Genomic DNA, 17,943 nt, shown 5'->3' on the forward strand with positions numbered 1-17,943 from the left:
CTGCCTTTTTTGCTGCTTAACACATGCTTACGGAGAGCTGCCCACGGTGATGAGGCTTCTTCAGAGGAAAGATGGCAAGCTTTGGGTTTGGGGTCTCATCCTCTGGTGCTACTGCTTCTCACCATCTCTGCTAGCTTGTTGTTGTTGATAATAACCATCTTGACTAGGTCTGTGGCAGTCATGAAATTTTGTCAGACGGTTATTGTCATGCAACAGTCTGCCAGTCTCACGATAATTGACCATTATTTAACATACACACGTTTAGTATCTCCAGGCCTCCATGCATACAAGCTTTTGGAACATCTACATTTAAAAAAGTCTAATAGATAAATTGAATATACTGTGCACCATCACAAAATCAAATCAAATCAAATTGTATTTGTCACATACACATGGTTAGCAGATGTTAATGCGAGTGTAGCGAAATGCTTGTGCTTCTAGTTCCGACAATGCAGTAATAACCAACAAGTAATCTAGCTAACAATTCCAAAACTACTACCTTATAGACACAAGTGTAAGGGGATAAGAATATGTACATAAAGATATGAGTGAGTGATGGTACAGAGCGGCATAGGCAAGATACAGTAGATGGTATTGAGTGCAGTATATACATATGAGATGGGTATGTAAACAAAGTGGCATAGTTAAAGTGGCTAGTGATACATGTATTACATAAAGATGCAGTAGATGATATAGAGTACAGTATATACATATACATATGAGATTAATAATGTAGGGTATGTAAACATTATATTAGGTAGCATTGTTTAAAGTGGCTAGTGATATATTTTACATCATTACCCATCAATTCCCATTATTAAAGTGGCTGGAGTTGAGTCAGTGTGTTGGCAGCAGCCACTCAATGTTAGTGGTGGCTGTTTAACAGTCTGATGGCCTTGAGATAGAAGCTGTTTTTCAGTCTCTCGGTCCCAGCTTTGATGCACCTGTACTGACCTCGCCTTCTGGATGATAGCGGGGTGAACAGGCAGTGGCTCGGGTGGTTGTTGTCCTTGATGATCTTTATGGCCTTCCTGTGACATCGGGTGGTGTAGGTGTCCTGGAGGGCAGGTAGTTTGCCCCCGGTGATGCGTTGTGCAGACCTCACTACCCTCTGGAGAGCCTTACGGTTGTGGGCGGAGCAGTTGCCGTACCAGACGGTGATACAGCCCGACAGGATGCTCTCGATTGTGCATCTGTAGAAGTTTGTGAGTACTTTTGGTGACAAGACAAATTTCTTCAGCCTCCTGAGGTTGAAGAGGCGCTGCTGCGCCTTCTTCACGATGCTGTCTGTGTGGGTGGACCAATTCAGTTTGTCTGTGATGTGTACGCCGAGGAACTTAAAACTTACTACCCTCTCCACTACTGTCCCATCAATGTGGATAGGGGGGTGTTCCCTGTGCTGTTTCCTGAAGTCCACAATCATCTCCTTAGTTTTGTTGAGTGTGGGGTTATTTTCCTGACACCACACTCCGAGGGCCCTCACCTCCTCCCTGTAGGCCATCACAATAAATCCATTATTTATTTTAGGCAAGTATAAAGAAACGGTTTGATAAGATGAACATTTATTTCAGAAGAACAGAATGAGTACTGTATATTACTGTCTATGTGCCATAGCCTGTAGGCTTGTTCATTTTTTATTTCACCTTTATTTAACCAGGTACAACTGCTACCTGGCCAAGATAAAGCAAAGCAGTTAGACACAAACAACACAGAGTTACACAAGGGATAAATCAAATTCAATTACACAATAGAAAAATCTATATGCAGTGTGTGCAAATGTAGTAAAATTAGGGAGGTAAGGCAATAAAAAGGCCATAGTGGTGAAATAATAACAATGTAGCAATTAACACTGGAGTATAGATGTGCAGAAGATGAATGTGCAAGTAGAGATACTGGGGTGAAAGGAGCAAAAAATAAATAATATGGGGATGAGGTAGTTGGGTGGGCTATTTACAGATGGGCTGTGTACAGGTGCAATGATTGGTAAGCTGCTCTGACAGCTGGTGCTTAAAGTTAGTGAGGGAGATATGACTCCAGCTTCAGTGATATTTGCAATTCGTTCCAGTCATTGGCAGCAGAGAACTGGAAGGAAAGGGGGCCAAAGTAGGAGTTGGCTTTGGGGATAACCAGTGAAATATACCTGCTGGAGCGCGTGCTATGGGTGGGTACTGCTATGGTCACCAGTGAGCTGAGATAAGGCGAGGCTTTACCTAGCAAAGACTTATAGATGACCTGTAGATGACCTGTAGCCAGTGGGTTTGGCGATGAATATGTATCGAGGGCCAGCCAACGAGAGCATACAGGTCGCAGTGGTGGGTTGTAAATGGGACTTTGGTGATAAAAAGGATGGCACTGTGATAGACTACATCCAATTTGCTGAGTAGAGTGTTAGAGGCTATTTTGTAAATGACATCGCCAAAGTCAAGGATCGGTAGGATAATCAGTTTTACGTGGGTATGTGAGTAAGCCGATGTGAGTAAGATCTTTAGACAGGTCAACATTCACAAGGCCGCAGGCCCAGACGGATTACCAGGATGTGTACTGCGAGCATGCGCTGAGCAACTAGCAAGTGTCTTCACTGACATTTTCAACATCTTCCTGTCTGAGTCTGTAATACCAACATGTTTTAAGCAGACCACCATAGTGCCTGTGCCCAAGAACACTAAGGTAACCTGCCTAAATGACGACCGACCTGTAGCACTCATGTCTATATCCATGAAGTGCTTTGAAAGGCTGGTCATGGCTCACATCAACACCATCATCCCAGAAACCCTAGACCACACTCCAATTTGCATACCGCCCCAACAGATCCACAGATGATGCCGTCTCTATTGCACTCCACACTGCCCTTTCCCACCTAGACAAAAGGAACACCTATGTGAGAATGCTATTCATTGACTACAGCTCAGTGTTCAACACCATAGTGCCCTCAAAGCTCATCATTAAGCTAAGGACCCTGGGACTAAACACCTCCCTCTGCAACTGGATTCTGGACTTCCTTTCGGGCCACCCCCAAGGTGGTAAGGGTAGGCAACAACACATCTGCCACTCTGATCCTCAAAACTGTGGCCCCTCAGGGGTGTGTGCTTAGTCCCCTCCTGTACTCCTTGTTCAACCAAGACTGTATGGCCAAGCATGACTCCAACACCATTATTAAGTTTGATAATTACACAAAAGTGGTACATCTGATCACAGACAACGATGAGACAGCCTACAGTGGCTTGTGAAAGTGTTCACCCCCTTGGCATTGTTCCTATTTTGTTTCCTTGCAACCTGCACTTAAAACAGATTTTTGGGTGGTTTGTATCATTTGATCTACACAACATGCCTACCACTTTGAAGTTGCAAAATATTTTTTGCAACAAGTAATAAAACAAAAAAACAGAACTTGAGCGTGCATAACTATTCACCCCCCTGAAGTCAATACTTTGTAGCGCCACCTTTTGCAGCAATTACCGCTGCAAGTCTCTTCGGGTATGTCTATATAAGCTTGGCACATCTAGCCACTGGGATTTTTGCCCATTCTTCAAGGATAAACTGCTCCAGCTCCTTCAAGTTGGATGGGTTCCCCTGGTGTACAGCAATCTTTAAGTCATACCACAGATTCTCAATTGGATTGAGGTCTAAATGTTTCCCTTTAAACCACTCAATTGTTGCTTTAGCAGTATGCTTAGGGTCATTGTCCTGCTGTAAGGTGAACCTCTGTCCCAGTCTCAAATATCTAGGAGACTTTAACAGGCTTCCCTCAAGAATTTCCCTGTATTTAACACCATCCATCATTCCTTCAATTCTGACCAGTTTCCCAGTCCCTGCGATTGATTAACATCCCCACAGCATTATGCTGCCACTGTCATGCTGGTTGTCTTTGTTGCCTCTGATTAATGCCCTCATTGCCTGGTCCATGAGTTTTGGTGGGCGGCCCTATCTTGGCAGGTTTGTTGTCGTGCCATATTCTTTCCATTTTTTAAATATTGGATTTAATGTGCTCCGTGGGATATTCAAAGTTTCTGATATTTTTTTACAACCCAACCCTGATCTGTACTTCTCCACAACTTTGTCCCTGACCTGTTTGGAGAGCTCCTTGGTCATCATGGTGCCTCTTGCATGGTGGTGCCCCTTGCTTAGTGGTTTTGCAGACTCTGGGGCCTTTTGGAACTGGTTTATATATACTCAGATCATGTGACACTTGGATTGCACACAGGTGGACGTTATTTAACTAATTACGTGACTTCTGAAGGTAATTGGTTGCACCAGATCTTAATTAGGGGCTTCATAGCAAAGGGGGTGAATATATATGCACCACTTTTCCGTTTTGTAATTTTTTGAAATAAGTAGTTTTCACGTATATTACATGAAATCCATATAATAATACAGGTTGTAAATGCAACAAAATAGGAAAACACCAAAGTGGGTCAATACTTTTGCAAGGCACTGTATAGGGAGGAGGTTAGAGGCCTGGCAGTGTGGCGCCAGGAAATTAACTTCTCCCTCAATGTGTGTAAGACAAAGGAGCTGATCGTGAACTATAGGAAAAGGAGGGTATCAATTGGGCTGAAGTGGAGCTGGTCGATAGTTTCAAGTTCCTTCTTGTTCACATCACCAACTAACTATCATGGTCCAAACACAAGATAGTTGTGAAGAGGGCACGACAACACCTATTCCCCCTCAGGAGACAAGATTTGGCATGGGTCTCCAGATCCTCAAAAAGTTCTACAGCTGCACCACCGAGAGCATCCTGACCGGTTGCATAAACACCTGGTATGGCAAATGCTTGGCATCTGACCTTAAGGTGCTACAGAAGGTAGTGCATACGGCCAGTACCTCACTGGGGCAAAGCTAACTGACATCCAGGACCTACAGTTGAAGTTGGAGGATTACGTACACCTGAGCCAAATACATTTAAACTCAGTATTACTGTCACGCCCTGACCTTAGTTATCTCTGTTTTCTTTATTATTTTGGTTAGGTCAGGGTGTGACTAGGGTGGGTATGTTAGTTTCTTGTCTAGGGTTTTTTATATATCTAAGGGTTTTGTAAGTCTAGGGATATGTATGTCTATGGTGGCCTGAATTGATTCCCAATCAGAGGCAGCTGTTTATCGTTGTCTCTGATTGGGGACCGTATTTAGGTAGCCATCTACCATAGAGTATTTGTGGGTTCTTATTCTATGTTTAGTTGCCTGTCTGCACTGTCCGTATTAGCTTCACGTTAGTTCAGTGTTGCACTTCTTTAATAAATTAAGAATGTACGCTTACAACGCTGCACCTTCCATACAACGACCGTGACAATTTCACAATTTCTGACATTTAATCCTAGTAAAAAAAACTGTATTAGATCAGATAGGATCACCACTTTATTTTAAGAATGTGAAATGTCAGAATAATAGTAGAGAGAATGATTTATTTCAGCTTTTATTTCTTTCATCACATTCCCAGTAGGTCAGAAGTTTACATACATTCAATTAGTATTTGGTAGCATTGCCTTTAAATTGTCTAACTTGTATAAAAATGTTTTGGGTATCCTTCCACAAGCTTCCCACAATAAGTTGAATTTTGGCCTATTCCTCCTGACAGAGCTGGTGTAACTGAGTCAGGTTTGTAGGCCTCCTTGCTCGCACACACTTTTTCAGTTCTGCCCACAAATTCTCTATAGGATTGTGGTCAGGGCTTTGTGATGGCCACTCCAACACCTTGACTTTGTTGTCCTTACGCCATTTTGCCACAAAATGCCTTTCAGGTTATGTCGATATAGGTCTCGTTTTACTGTGGATATAGATACTTTTGTACCTGTTTCCTCCAGCATCTTCACAAGGTTCTTTGCTGCTGTTCTGGGATTGCACTTCTCGCACCAAAGTATGTTCATCTCTAGGAGACCGAACTCGTCTCCTTCCTGAGCGGTATGACGGCTGCATGGTCCCATAGTGTTTATACTTGCGTACTATTATTTGTACAGATGAACGTGGTACCTTCAGGCATTTAGAAATTACGCCCAAGGATGAGCTAGACTTGTGGAGGCCTACAAAAAAAATTCAGAGGTCTTGGCTGGTTTTCTTTTGATTTTCCCATGATGTCAAGCAAAGAGGCACTGAGTTTGAAGGAAGGCCTTGAAATACATCCACAAGTACACCTCCAAATGACTCAAATGATGTCAATTAGCCTATGAGAAGCTTCTAAAGCCATGACATCATTTCCTGGAATTTTCCAAGCTGTTTATAGGCACTGTCAACTTAGTGTATGTAAACCTTTGACCCACTGGAATTGTGATACCGCAAATTATAAGTGAAATAATATGTCTGTAAACAATTTTTGGTACAATGACTTGTGTCATGCACAAAGCAGATGTCGTAACCGACTTGCTAAAACTATAGTTTGTTAACAAAAATTTGTGGAGTGTTTGAAAAATGAGTTTTAATGACTCCAACCTAAGTGTATGTACACTTCCGACTTCAACTGTGTGTATACTAGACGATGTCAGAGAAAGGCCCAAAATATTGGGAAAATTTTATTTTTACACTGCTGCTACTTGCTTTTTTAAAATCTATGCATAGTCACTTTAGAATGGTGGAACAAACTCCCTCACGACGCCAGGACAGCGGAGTCAATCACCACCTTCCGGAGACACCTGAAACCCCACCTCTTTAAGGAATACCTAGGATAGGATAAAGTAATCCTTCTCACCCCCCTTAAAATATGTAGATGCACTATTGTAAAGTGGCTGTTCCACTGGATGTCATAAGGTGAATGCACCAATTTGTAAGTCGCTCTGGATAAGAGCGTCTGCTAAATGACTTAAATGTAAATGTAAATGTAGAAATTACTTAGACTAATCTGTACCCCCACACATTGACTATATTGTTTTCACCTTAGTTTATTTAGTAAATATTTTCTGAACTCTATTTCTTGAACTGCGTTGCTTTTTAAGGGCTTACAAGTTAGCATTTCACGGTAAGGTCTACTACACCTGTTGTATTCGGCGCATGTGACCTTTAAAATGTTTTTTTTTTTTTTAAAGCTCTGGTTAAATATCAAGCTTTGAAGTAATTTTAAGTACTCGGTTATTCATGTTCATCCCTACAAGGTACCTGTTAAATATTTGTAGTTTACCTGCAGTTTTCTCCCCCTTCACTTTGGATTAAAAAGAAAGACTAGCATCACGTTGAAAGACTCTGGACTTTCTTGTAATGAGTATCTATTCAGACATTAGTCAACCACTCAGCTTCACTATTCAACCATTTAGCATCATACACATAAAGGCTGAACTATGAGAAGAGGACCATTGTGGTGAAATCATTTCCTTGTATTGGATAACAATGAATGGCCGCTTCCACTGTCCTTGGAGTCAGTCGGGTCCGGTTTTGATTGGGGCTCTTGCGTGGGAGTGACCTCTCATTCGCACGATGTTGGAATCTCTCTGAGGGCCTTGGTGACCAGTGCTGCTTTTCAATATCTATTTTTGTTCTCCCACGCTCTCTATAGTCCCCTTCACTGCAATGTCACGCTGTCTTTTGTTACATTTGCATCACCAACTCTCTTTCTCTCTCTTTTGCTTATATTTCTGTGACTTTCACTCTTTCTTTCTCCTCATCTTGTTGGCAACCTTCCCGCTTTTCCTATGTTTTTCTTATTTTTGTCTCCGTTTCACTATCCTGTCCCCGTCAACTTTTCCTTCTCATTTTTCTTGTTTTGTATCCTTTTCGCACTCTTGTCCCTGTCAAATTCTCATGTTCTCATTTTCTCTGTCAGATTTTGTCCCTTTATTTATTTGTCTATGTGTGGGGAAAAGGTTCTCCATCCACCTCAAAATCACCTGATAAACCAAAAAGCTGCCCAGTTCCTGAACAGGGCACAGATGACACCCCTGAGGCCAAGACAGGTACTATAGTCAAATTGGAATGGCCTGTCTTGCACTGTGTTTGGGAAGTATGAATTCTACCCAGAATGGGTTCCAAAGGCTTATCATACACTACCAGTTTTTCTTTATTTTTACTATTGTCTATTTTCTACATTGTAGAATAATTGTCAAAACTATGAAATAACACATTTGGAATCATATGTTAACCAAAAAAGTTTTAAAAAACTATATTTTTAATATATTGTAGAGTTTAGATTATTCAAAGTAGCCACCCTTTGCCTTGGTGACAGCTTTGCACATTCATTCTTGGCATTCTCTCAGCCAGCTTCACCTGGAATGTTTCCACATTGGCTGCTTTTCCTTCACTCTGCGTTCCAACTAATCCCAAACCATCTCAATTGGGTTGAAGTCAGGTGATTATGGAGGCCAGGTCATTTGATGCAACACTCCATCACAACTCCTTCTTGGTCAAATTGCCCTTACACAGCCTGGAGGTGTGTTTTGGGTCATTGTCCTGTTGCAAAACAAATTATATTCCACTAAATGCAAACCAGATGGGATGGCGTATCGCTGCAGAATGTTGTGGTAGCCTTGCTGGTTAAGTGTGCCTTGAATTGTAAATAAATCACTGCCAGTGTCACCAGCAAAGCACTATAACACCACCTCCATGCTTCATTGTGGGAACCACATATGCTGAGATAATCCGTTCACCTGCTCTGCGTCTCAAGCAGATCTCTTCTTCTTATTGGTGGCCTTTAGTGGTGGTGTCTTTGCAGAAATTCGATGGCCTGTCTCATTTGAACCGTTGATGTTAAGATGTGTGTGTTACTTGAACTCTGAAGCATTTATTTGGGCTGCAATTTCTGAGGCGGGTAACTCTAATGAACATATCCTCTGCTGCAGAGGTAACTCTGGATCTTCCCAGAGTGTTTCATCTGAACATATGACATTCTCCCAATCTTCTTCTGGATCATCCAAATGTTCTCTAGCAAACTTCAGACGGGCCTGGACATGTACTGGCTTAAGCAGGGGGACACGTCTGGCACTGCAGGATTTGAGTCCCTGGCGGCGTAGTGTGTTACTGATGGTAGGCTTTGTTACTTTGGTCCCAGCTCTCTGCAGGTCATTCACTAGGTCCTGGGATTTTTGCTCACCGTTCTTGTGATCATTTTGACCCCATGGGGTGAGATCTTGCGTGAAGCCCCAGATCGAGGGAGATTATCAGTGGTCTTGTATGTCTTCCTTTTCCTAATAATTGCTCCCACAGTTGATTTCAAACCAACCTGCTTACCTATTGCAGATTCAGTCTTCCCAGCCAGGTGCAGGTCTACAATTTCGTTTCTGGTGTCCTTTGACAGCTCTTTGGTCTTGGCCATAGTGGAGTTTGGAGTGTGACTGTTTGAGGTTGTGGACAGGTGTCTTTTATACTGATAACAAGTTCAAACAGGTGCCATTAATACAGGTAACGAGTGGAGGACAGAGGAGCCTCTTAAAGAAGAAGTTACAGGTCTGTGAGAGCCAGAAATCTTGCTTGTTTGTAGGTGATCAAATACTTATTTTCCACCATAATTTGCAAATAAATTCATAAAAAATCCTGCAATGTGATTTTCTGGATTTTTTTTCTCATTTTGTCAAAATTACAGGCCTCTCATATTTTTAAGTGGGAGAACTTGCACAATTGGTGGCTGACTAAATACTTTTTTGCCCCAATGTATGTTAATTGAGATTTCTGATGTTTTGAAAATGGCACCCTGCACTTTCACTGGCTGTTGTTATATCATCCCGTTAACGGTATTTCAGCCCAAAGAGGTTAAACAAGGCTTACGGAGACTTGCAACAGCTTATGGAGAAAGACACCAAACTTGACCTCAATTCTATTACCTTGTCTGACTATTGGAGGAAAGGCCTAATCCACAGAGGACTCCGTATTATGAAGTTTCCAGCTAATGGAGCACAAGGTAAAACTGAATTTAGAGATAAATGGGAGGCTTATTCTCAACAGGTGTTCTTTTGACCTAATGCTACTTCTAATATAAACATTTAAAAAGGACAGACAAGTTACTCCAAACAGAAATTGAATTAGTAAAAACGGAAAATCACATAACAGTGACAATTCTAACAAAGCACAATGTGATACAATCTTGAAAGTAGACTATTGCATGGCAAGGTCTTTGCCTGGAGAAAACCAACCCACAAGAATTCAGAATCGCATCCACAGAGGAAGACTTGATCTGTTTCTTTCAACCTTCCAAGAGGTGACGATGAGCATCACCCCAGACACTCAGAGGCCAGCTCCTCCCAAGATTTTTTAGACCATGAAGAGGAGCCACACAGGTTCCTCAACGAGAGAGGGAGAGGACGCGGAAGCGGCTAACACGGAGGGGGGAGGAAGAAACCAAGACAATCCAACCACACGGAGCAGGACCAGAACAAGCCTGTGATCAACATTTCTGGAAAACCCCTTTCTGATGATTGTGTTAACGGTCTTGTCTAAAGGACTGTCTTTTGCACACACATACTCAACTAATTCATTAAATTCAAAGATTGACCTATTTTGCAAAACATCTATCCAACTACAGACACCAGTGTCTCAGGTCAGGTAGTTTCTGTGCCCTCAAAAACACCTTTTAAGTCCAAGTCCAGATTTTGTCCCCTCGTCCAGAATGCCACACTAAATACACTTGCCAAGAAACTGCATTTTGATGTGGAGAATCTGTTTAAAGGTAAAATTGACTCTAACCAAACACAACGTAATCTTTCTAAGACATAGAGGAATGCAGTTCAATCATTGTACAAAAATGGACGGTTTGTGGTTAAAAAAAGCAGACAAAGATGGTGTTACAATAGTGTGGTAAAGACAAATATGTGACAGAAGCCTACCGTCAATTAGACAATGATGAATTCTACCAATCTCTTACCCTCATACCCTACAAAGGACCTAAAAACTGAATTGAAAGGGATCCTCACAGAAGCTAAGGAGAATGGCTAAATTTCAGACAATGAGTTCAAATGTATTTTCAATGGCAGTCCGCGTGTGGCTTCTTTTTATCTTCTTCCAAAAGTCCACAATAATCTTGAAAAACCCCCCAAGCAGACCAGTCATTAGTTTTTTTAATTTAAAAAAATGTTTTTTTTGTGGTAATGAAAGTCTGACAGAACCCATCTCTAAGTACATTGATTACTTTAAGCCTTTTCTGCCATCACCCCCAGCCTATCTTCAAGATACGACAAATGTGTACAAATGAATAAAATTAAGGAACTGAACAATATGGGTACAGCTTCCTTTTTAGTCAACATGGATGTGGAGTCTCTATACCATTTGAACATGAACAAGGATTGGTAGGTATGCACCATTTCTTGAGTACCCGGTCTGAGACCCAGATGCCTCCTGCATAATTCATTGTCTCACTGACTGAATGGACTTAATATCCTTGTCTTTCAGGACTGTATTTTTAAACAAGTCAAAGGATGTGCCATGGGAGCATGCTTCAGCCCTTCCTACGCTGGTTTGTACTTGGGTAAATGTGAAAATTACTTCATTTTGGATACTTCTAATAACCAGTTCTTTGACCGGATTATATGTTTGGGACATTGATGATGTTTGCCTGTTCTGGTCCGGCTCAGAAGATTAACTTATTTACTTCCACCAATAACAGCATTAACCCTAACATCAAATTAACTATGGAGTACAGCAAGGATAACATACATTTTTTGGACTTTGACAAACATGTCAAAGGTTGTTTGCACACATCAATATTTAGGAAGCCTACAGATGGGAATATAATTCTGAGGGTAGACAGCTTTCACCCCAAAAGGCTAAAAGAGAACATTCCATATGGCCAATTCCAAAGAGTCCTCAGAATTTGCGATCTGGAAACAGACTACAGTGTCAAACCTGCTGAATTGGAGAATCACTTCTTGAATCGTGCCCTGAAATATACAGCTATATGGGCGGGACGACTTGACAGAGAGAACTTGTTGCGTAGGGGAGTGCCTGGTGATACATCAGAGAGGGTGTACTTTGTTACAAAATACAGCACTGAAGCAGAGATCATTAAAAATAATTGGAGAATCATCCAAAGCGATACACGACTACGCCAAGTCTTCCCAGAGCAATAAGCTTTAAGAGATGTCCTACCCTAAATGACAAATTAGTCCACAGCTATCTTCCTGGTGACTCTCAAAAAACTTCGCTAGATCACAAACCCAGGGTCTCTTTTAAATGCAACCATTGCAGAAATATTTCACAGAAAAAGTATTTTGTTGACACAGCTTCTAAAATATCAGCTTCTAAAATATCAAGCATTTAATTAACTGCAAAACCACTGATGTCATCTACAGATTGGAATGTACACAGTGCAAGGTGTTCTACATTGGACTGACAAAGACCGCCTTAAGACCGCTTAGCGGAACACAAGTACGTCATCAGGGTAGCCAATAAAGACTACCCCATGGCAAGGCACTACAATTCCTTACACCATGGCAACCCTGCCTCCCTACAAGCTATGGGTATTGATCATGTTCCGGCCTCAATTAGAAAAGAGGACCTTCTTAAACAGCTAAATCAATGGGAGGGTTTTTGGATTTACAAACTACAGGCCACTAAGTACCCTGGTTTAAATGACGATATGGATTTCTCACCTTTCCTGTGGAGTCGTGATAGATCCATTTCCTGTCATCTAGTGGACATTTTGCTCCATTGCCCTCAGCTATGTTTAGACTGTTGTTGTCCATGTTTGCTGTGTTCTAGTGTACTATGGAATAGATGGCTATCCTATTCTTGGCACTTTGCCCAGTCATATGTAAGGTTAGAACTACCTTTCTAGGCGTTTTGATGCTTGTAGCTGAATTTTTTTGATAACATATCTACAGTATTTCACATTTTAATGTGTATAGTTTTGCTAACTAGTTGTTGTCCAATCTATTTTGTAACCACTCCTTCTTCAAATTGGGTCTGATTAGACAAATCTGTTCAAAAGGGGACATTGTATTAACATTTCTTTGTACTCCCTGATGGTCATACAGTTGAAATGCGTCTGATTTTTAAATCTCTCTGGGATAGTGGGCAGTATTTTCACATCCGGATGAAATGCGTGCCCAAATAAACTGCCTGCTACACAGGCCCAGAAGCTAGGATATGCATATTATTAGATTTGGATAGATATGCATATTATTAGATTTGGATAGAAAACACTGTGAAGTTTCTAAAACTGTTTGAATAATGTTTGTGAGTATAACAGAACTGATTTGGCAGGAAAAACCCTGAGCACAATACATCCAGGGAAAACATTTTTGAGGTCAATCTGTTTTCAATGGCAAGCCCGTTTTAATAGAAATATGCTTGCAGTTCCTATGGCTTCCACCAGATGTCAACAGTCTTTAGAAATGGGTTGATGTTTTTCCTTTGAGTAATGAAGAAGTAGCCCTTTCCTTTCTGGAAGTCGAGCCAACTGGACTCTTTTGTTCAGGGCGCGCGACCTGAAGCTCGCTCCACTTTGATTTTATCCACTATTGAACACAGTTTATCCCGTCTTAAATTTGATCTGTTATCTACTTTTTAAAATACCTAAAGTTGGATTAGGAAAGTTGTTTGAAATGTTTGGACCAAGATTACAGATAATTTATTAGATAATTTGTAGTCATGTTGGGCGAGTTGGAACCAGTGTTCTTTCTGAATCAAACGCGCCAAATAAATTGACATTTTGGGGATATAACGACTGAATTAATCGAACGAAAGGACCATTTGTGATGTTTATGGGACATGTTGGAGTGCCAACAGAAGAAGATCTTCAAAGGTAAGGCATGAATTATATCGTTATTTCTGAGTTTTGTGTTGCGCCTGGCGGGTTGAAATATGATTGTCATGTGTTTGTTTGTTGGGGTGCTGTCCTCAGATAATAGCATGGTTTGCTTTCGCCATAAAGCCTTTTTGAAATCTGACACGGTGGCTGGATTACCAAGAAGTTAAGCTTTATTTTGCTGTATTGCACTTGTGATTGTATGAAAGTTAAATATTTATCATAATTTTATTTGAATTTGGTGCTCTGCCATTTCGCCGGGTTGTTGTCAAAACGATCCCGCTAACGGGATTTTGATACATAAGAAGTTTTTAAACCTTTGTTTCCGTTGAACATGTCATACAAATAAAGGCGTTTTAATTAATTATATGAAGAGTACCTTGGTCCTCCTTTCTTTTTTGAAAACTATGTTTAATTTTATCTCTGGGACCCTCAGGATGACAAATCAGAGCAAGATTACTGAATGTAAGTACATTATTTACCTTCAGAGGTGAATGTATCAAACCAGTTGCTGTGATAAAATGTTTTATTGTTGTGCACAATCCTCAAACAATAGTATGGTATTTTTTTTCGCTGTAATAGATACTGTAAATTGGACAGTGCAGTTAGATTAATATCAATATAATGTTTCCGCCCATATAAAACATGTCTATGTTCCGGAAAGTGGGCTGTTGTTTACAATATCATTCTAATCACATTATCGCATATTGAGCCACAACCGTACCGGTTTAGGGACAATGATAAAATTGATACAATGTCGATCCATTTAAGCAGGCTCTGAATTGCGTGCTTCATGGGATCCAGGGAATGATATAGATCTCATGGCAGACATGATTGAAATGGATGGTTTGGTATTAAGATTGTATGCACACACCATGCTGTGTGATTTAGGGTGTAGAGAAAGAGCACTTCCTCTGTACGTGTCTTGCAAGCTTCGTTTGGAAGCTTGATGCACTGCTTGATCAAAGTGGTGTGCAGTGACTGATTTCTGGTAGTTTTCCTCAAGGCCTTACCACATTCATCTAAACATTGTCTTCTGATCGCATATCTTGTTTTTCCCATTTATATTATTTTGCTTATGGTGAATTATTAACTTTTACCTCTTTGCTAACTGTCCACTCCTTATTTTCCTCCCCCAGGTGCTCTCTCTCGTTCCCTCTCTTCCTCTTCATCCTCCCTGGACTCCAGACATGGCCTGACCGTGCAACCTCGGCCGTTTCCACGACAACGGCCTCCCGCAAGGCAGCGGCGGGAACGGCTTCAGCCCAGCTCCAAAACCATGCCCCCTCCGACCCGGTCTAATCCCAGCCCAAGCCTCATTGGTACTGCACTCTCGTGTCATAATTTCAAACCAATGAAATCCACCTACGTTGCTTTGAGTGATATCCATATACCTTATATGGTGGAACCAGTTTAAAGTCGTAGAGGAGCCTTCATTTCGCTCTCTAATCCGATTATTAGTTAGTTACATTGACAATTGAGAGTCACATCGATTAGTGAGGTCTTGCGCAGTATAGCCGATAATTACTTTAGTATTGACCTTGAGGCCATGGTAATGTTGAGAGCTGAAATGACTATTATTATTATGTCCAGGAAGGTGCTTGAATAATAAGTCATAATTATGATGGTGGCATTAGTGAACATGATGGTGATTATTTTAATGGCTTCCCTGATGTTACAGCTGCTTACGGTGTTGGTAAAATCATTAATATTCTCCCTCCCCCTCCCATGTTCCAGTACCCCGGAGCCGGACTCCCTCGGCCAGTAGCTCTGTGTTTGACGGGCCTGAGGTGCACCTAGGGGAGAGGGTGTTGGTGGTGGGCCAAAGAACAGGGGTGATCCGCTTCTACGGCAAGACCAACTTTGCCCCAGGTCAGATCACTGTCTATACCCCAAACCCACTACACACATCATGCTACATCCACTGGTAACCATGAGAACTGGCATAATAACTACCATACTAACAGGGTTGCGGTCAATTATGTTTCAATTCAGTCAATACGGAAAGTGTATGAAATGACGGAGTCACCCATGATTCACCAAACAATATTTTGAAAGAGGAAGTTAAGTATTTTAAGCATGTTGTCATTTCAGTCTCCTCCATATCCACTACGACTCATGTGAAGGTCAAATTTCAGAGGAGGAACTTCTTGATGCAATTACAGCCTTTAAGTCTGGCAAAACTCCAGGGCTGGATGGCATACCCGTGGAGGTATACAGTGGCTTGCAAAAGTATTCACCCCCTTGACATTTTTCCTATTTTGTTGCTTTACAACCTGGAATTTTAATAATAAAATTATTTGATATACACAACATTTCTAACACTTGAAGATCCAAATATTTTTTTATTGTGAAATTAACAAGAACAGATACAAAAAAAAAATGAAAACTTGAGCGTGCATAACTATTCACCCCCCCCCCCCCTCGAAGTAAATACTTTGTAGAGACACCTTTTGTAGCAATTACAGCTGCAAGTCTCTTGGGGTATGTCTATATAAGCTTGGCACATATAGCCACTGGGATTGTTGCCCATTCTTCAAGGCAAAACTACTCCAGCTCCTTCAAGTTGGATGGGTTCTGCTGGTGTACAGTAATCTTTAAGTCATATCACTGATTCTCAATTGGATTGAGGTCTGAGCTTTGACTAGGCCATTCCAAGACATTTAAATGTTTTCCCTTAAACCACTCGAGTGTTGCTTTAGCAGTATGCTTAGTATCATTGTCCTGCTGGAAGGTGAACCTCCGCCTCCGTCTCAAATCTCTGAAAGACTGAAACAGGTTTCCCTCAAGAATTTCCCTGTATTTAGCTCCTTCCTTCAATTCTGACCAGTTTCCCAGTCCCTGCCAATGCAAAACATCCCCACAGCATGATGCTGGGTTTGCCAAAAAGCTCAGTTTTAGTCTCATCTGACCAGAGTACCTTCTTCCATATTTTTGGGGAGTCTCCCACATGCCTTTTGGCGAACATCAAACATGTTTTCTTATTATTTTCTTGACACTCTTCTGTAAAACCCTGCTCTGTGGAGTGTACGGCTTAAAGTGGTCCTATGGACAGATACTCCAATCTCAGCTGTGGATCTTTGCAGCTCATTCAGGGTTATCTTTGGTCTCTTTGTTGCCTCGGATTAATACCCTCCTTGCCTTGCCTGTTCTATAATTTTTGGTGGGCGGCCCTATCTTGGCAGGTTTGTTTGTGTGCCATATTCTTTCCATTTTTTAATAATGGATATAATGGTGTCCGTGGGATGTTCAAAGTTTATGATATTTTTTTATAACCAAACCCTGATCTGTACTTCTCCACAACTTTGTCCCTGACCTGTTTGGAGAGCTCCTTGGTCTTCATCATACTGCTTGCTTGGTGGTGCCCCTTGCTTAGTGGTGTTGACGACTCTGGGGCCCTTCAGAACAGGTGTGTATATCTACTGAGATCATATGACAGATCATGTGACACTTAGATTGCACACAGGTGGACTTTATTTAACTAATTATATGTCTTCTGAAGGTAATTGGTTGCACCAGATCTTATTCAGGGGCTTCATAGCAAAGGGGGTGAATACATATGCACGCACCACTTTTCATTTTTTTTTCTATAATGTTTTGAAACAAGTTTTTTTTTTAAATTTCATCTCACTTCACAAATTTGGAATCTTTTGTGTATGTCCATTATATGAAATCCAAATAAAAATATATTTAAATTACAGGTTGTAATGCAGCAAAATAGGAAAACCGCCATGGGGGTGAATAGTTTTGCAAGGAACTGTACCAATCCTTTTTTTGATATACTCAGAGGACTGTTATTAGCATGTTTTAACCACTCGTTTTTACTGAAACAGGGTCCAAGTTGTAAACATAAAGATCTACTCCATAAAAAAAAATTGAGACATTTTACACTTCTGTGTTGTGATGTAAAATGCGTAACACGTAGAATTAAAAAGGTGTTGTCAGATATTATTCATCCTAATCAGACATGTTTTTTACATGGACGATATTTTGGAGATTATGTAAGTACTGGAAACAATAGAACACTAATGAAAAACATGGAAAACCAGGCCTGGTATTCATAGCTCACTTTGAAAAGGCTTTTGATAAAGTTCTACTGGAGTTTATATATAAATGCCTGGAATATTTAAAGTTTTGAGAATCTCTTATAAAATGGGTTAAAGTTATGTATAGTAAATAATGGCTACTTCTCAAGGTGTTGGAGTAAAACAAGGTTGTCCACTATCGGCATATCTATTTATTATTGCCATCGAAATGTTAGTTGTTTAAATCCAACCGATCCAACAATAATATCA

The 17,943-nt window shown here is 40.9% G+C and overlaps 1 protein-coding gene across 2 annotated transcripts in view; it reads left to right on the forward strand.

Moving 5' to 3' along the window:
• Positions 1-17,943, forward strand: part of LOC124046243 (CAP-Gly domain-containing linker protein 4-like) — a 109,870-nt gene that overhangs the window by 39,410 nt on the left and 52,517 nt on the right. For both annotated transcript variants that reach the window (XM_046366395.1, XM_046366396.1), the window contains exons 10-11: positions 14,788-14,970; positions 15,386-15,520. In XM_046366395.1, coding sequence (XP_046222351.1) covers positions 14,788-14,970; positions 15,386-15,520 — 318 coding nt within the window. The remainder of the gene's footprint in view (positions 1-14,787; positions 14,971-15,385; positions 15,521-17,943) is intronic.

The sequence above is a fragment of the Oncorhynchus gorbuscha genome, linkage group LG10 (assembly GCF_021184085.1).
Source record: "Oncorhynchus gorbuscha isolate QuinsamMale2020 ecotype Even-year linkage group LG10, OgorEven_v1.0, whole genome shotgun sequence".
Classification (NCBI taxonomy): Eukaryota; Metazoa; Chordata; class Actinopteri; order Salmoniformes; family Salmonidae; genus Oncorhynchus; species Oncorhynchus gorbuscha.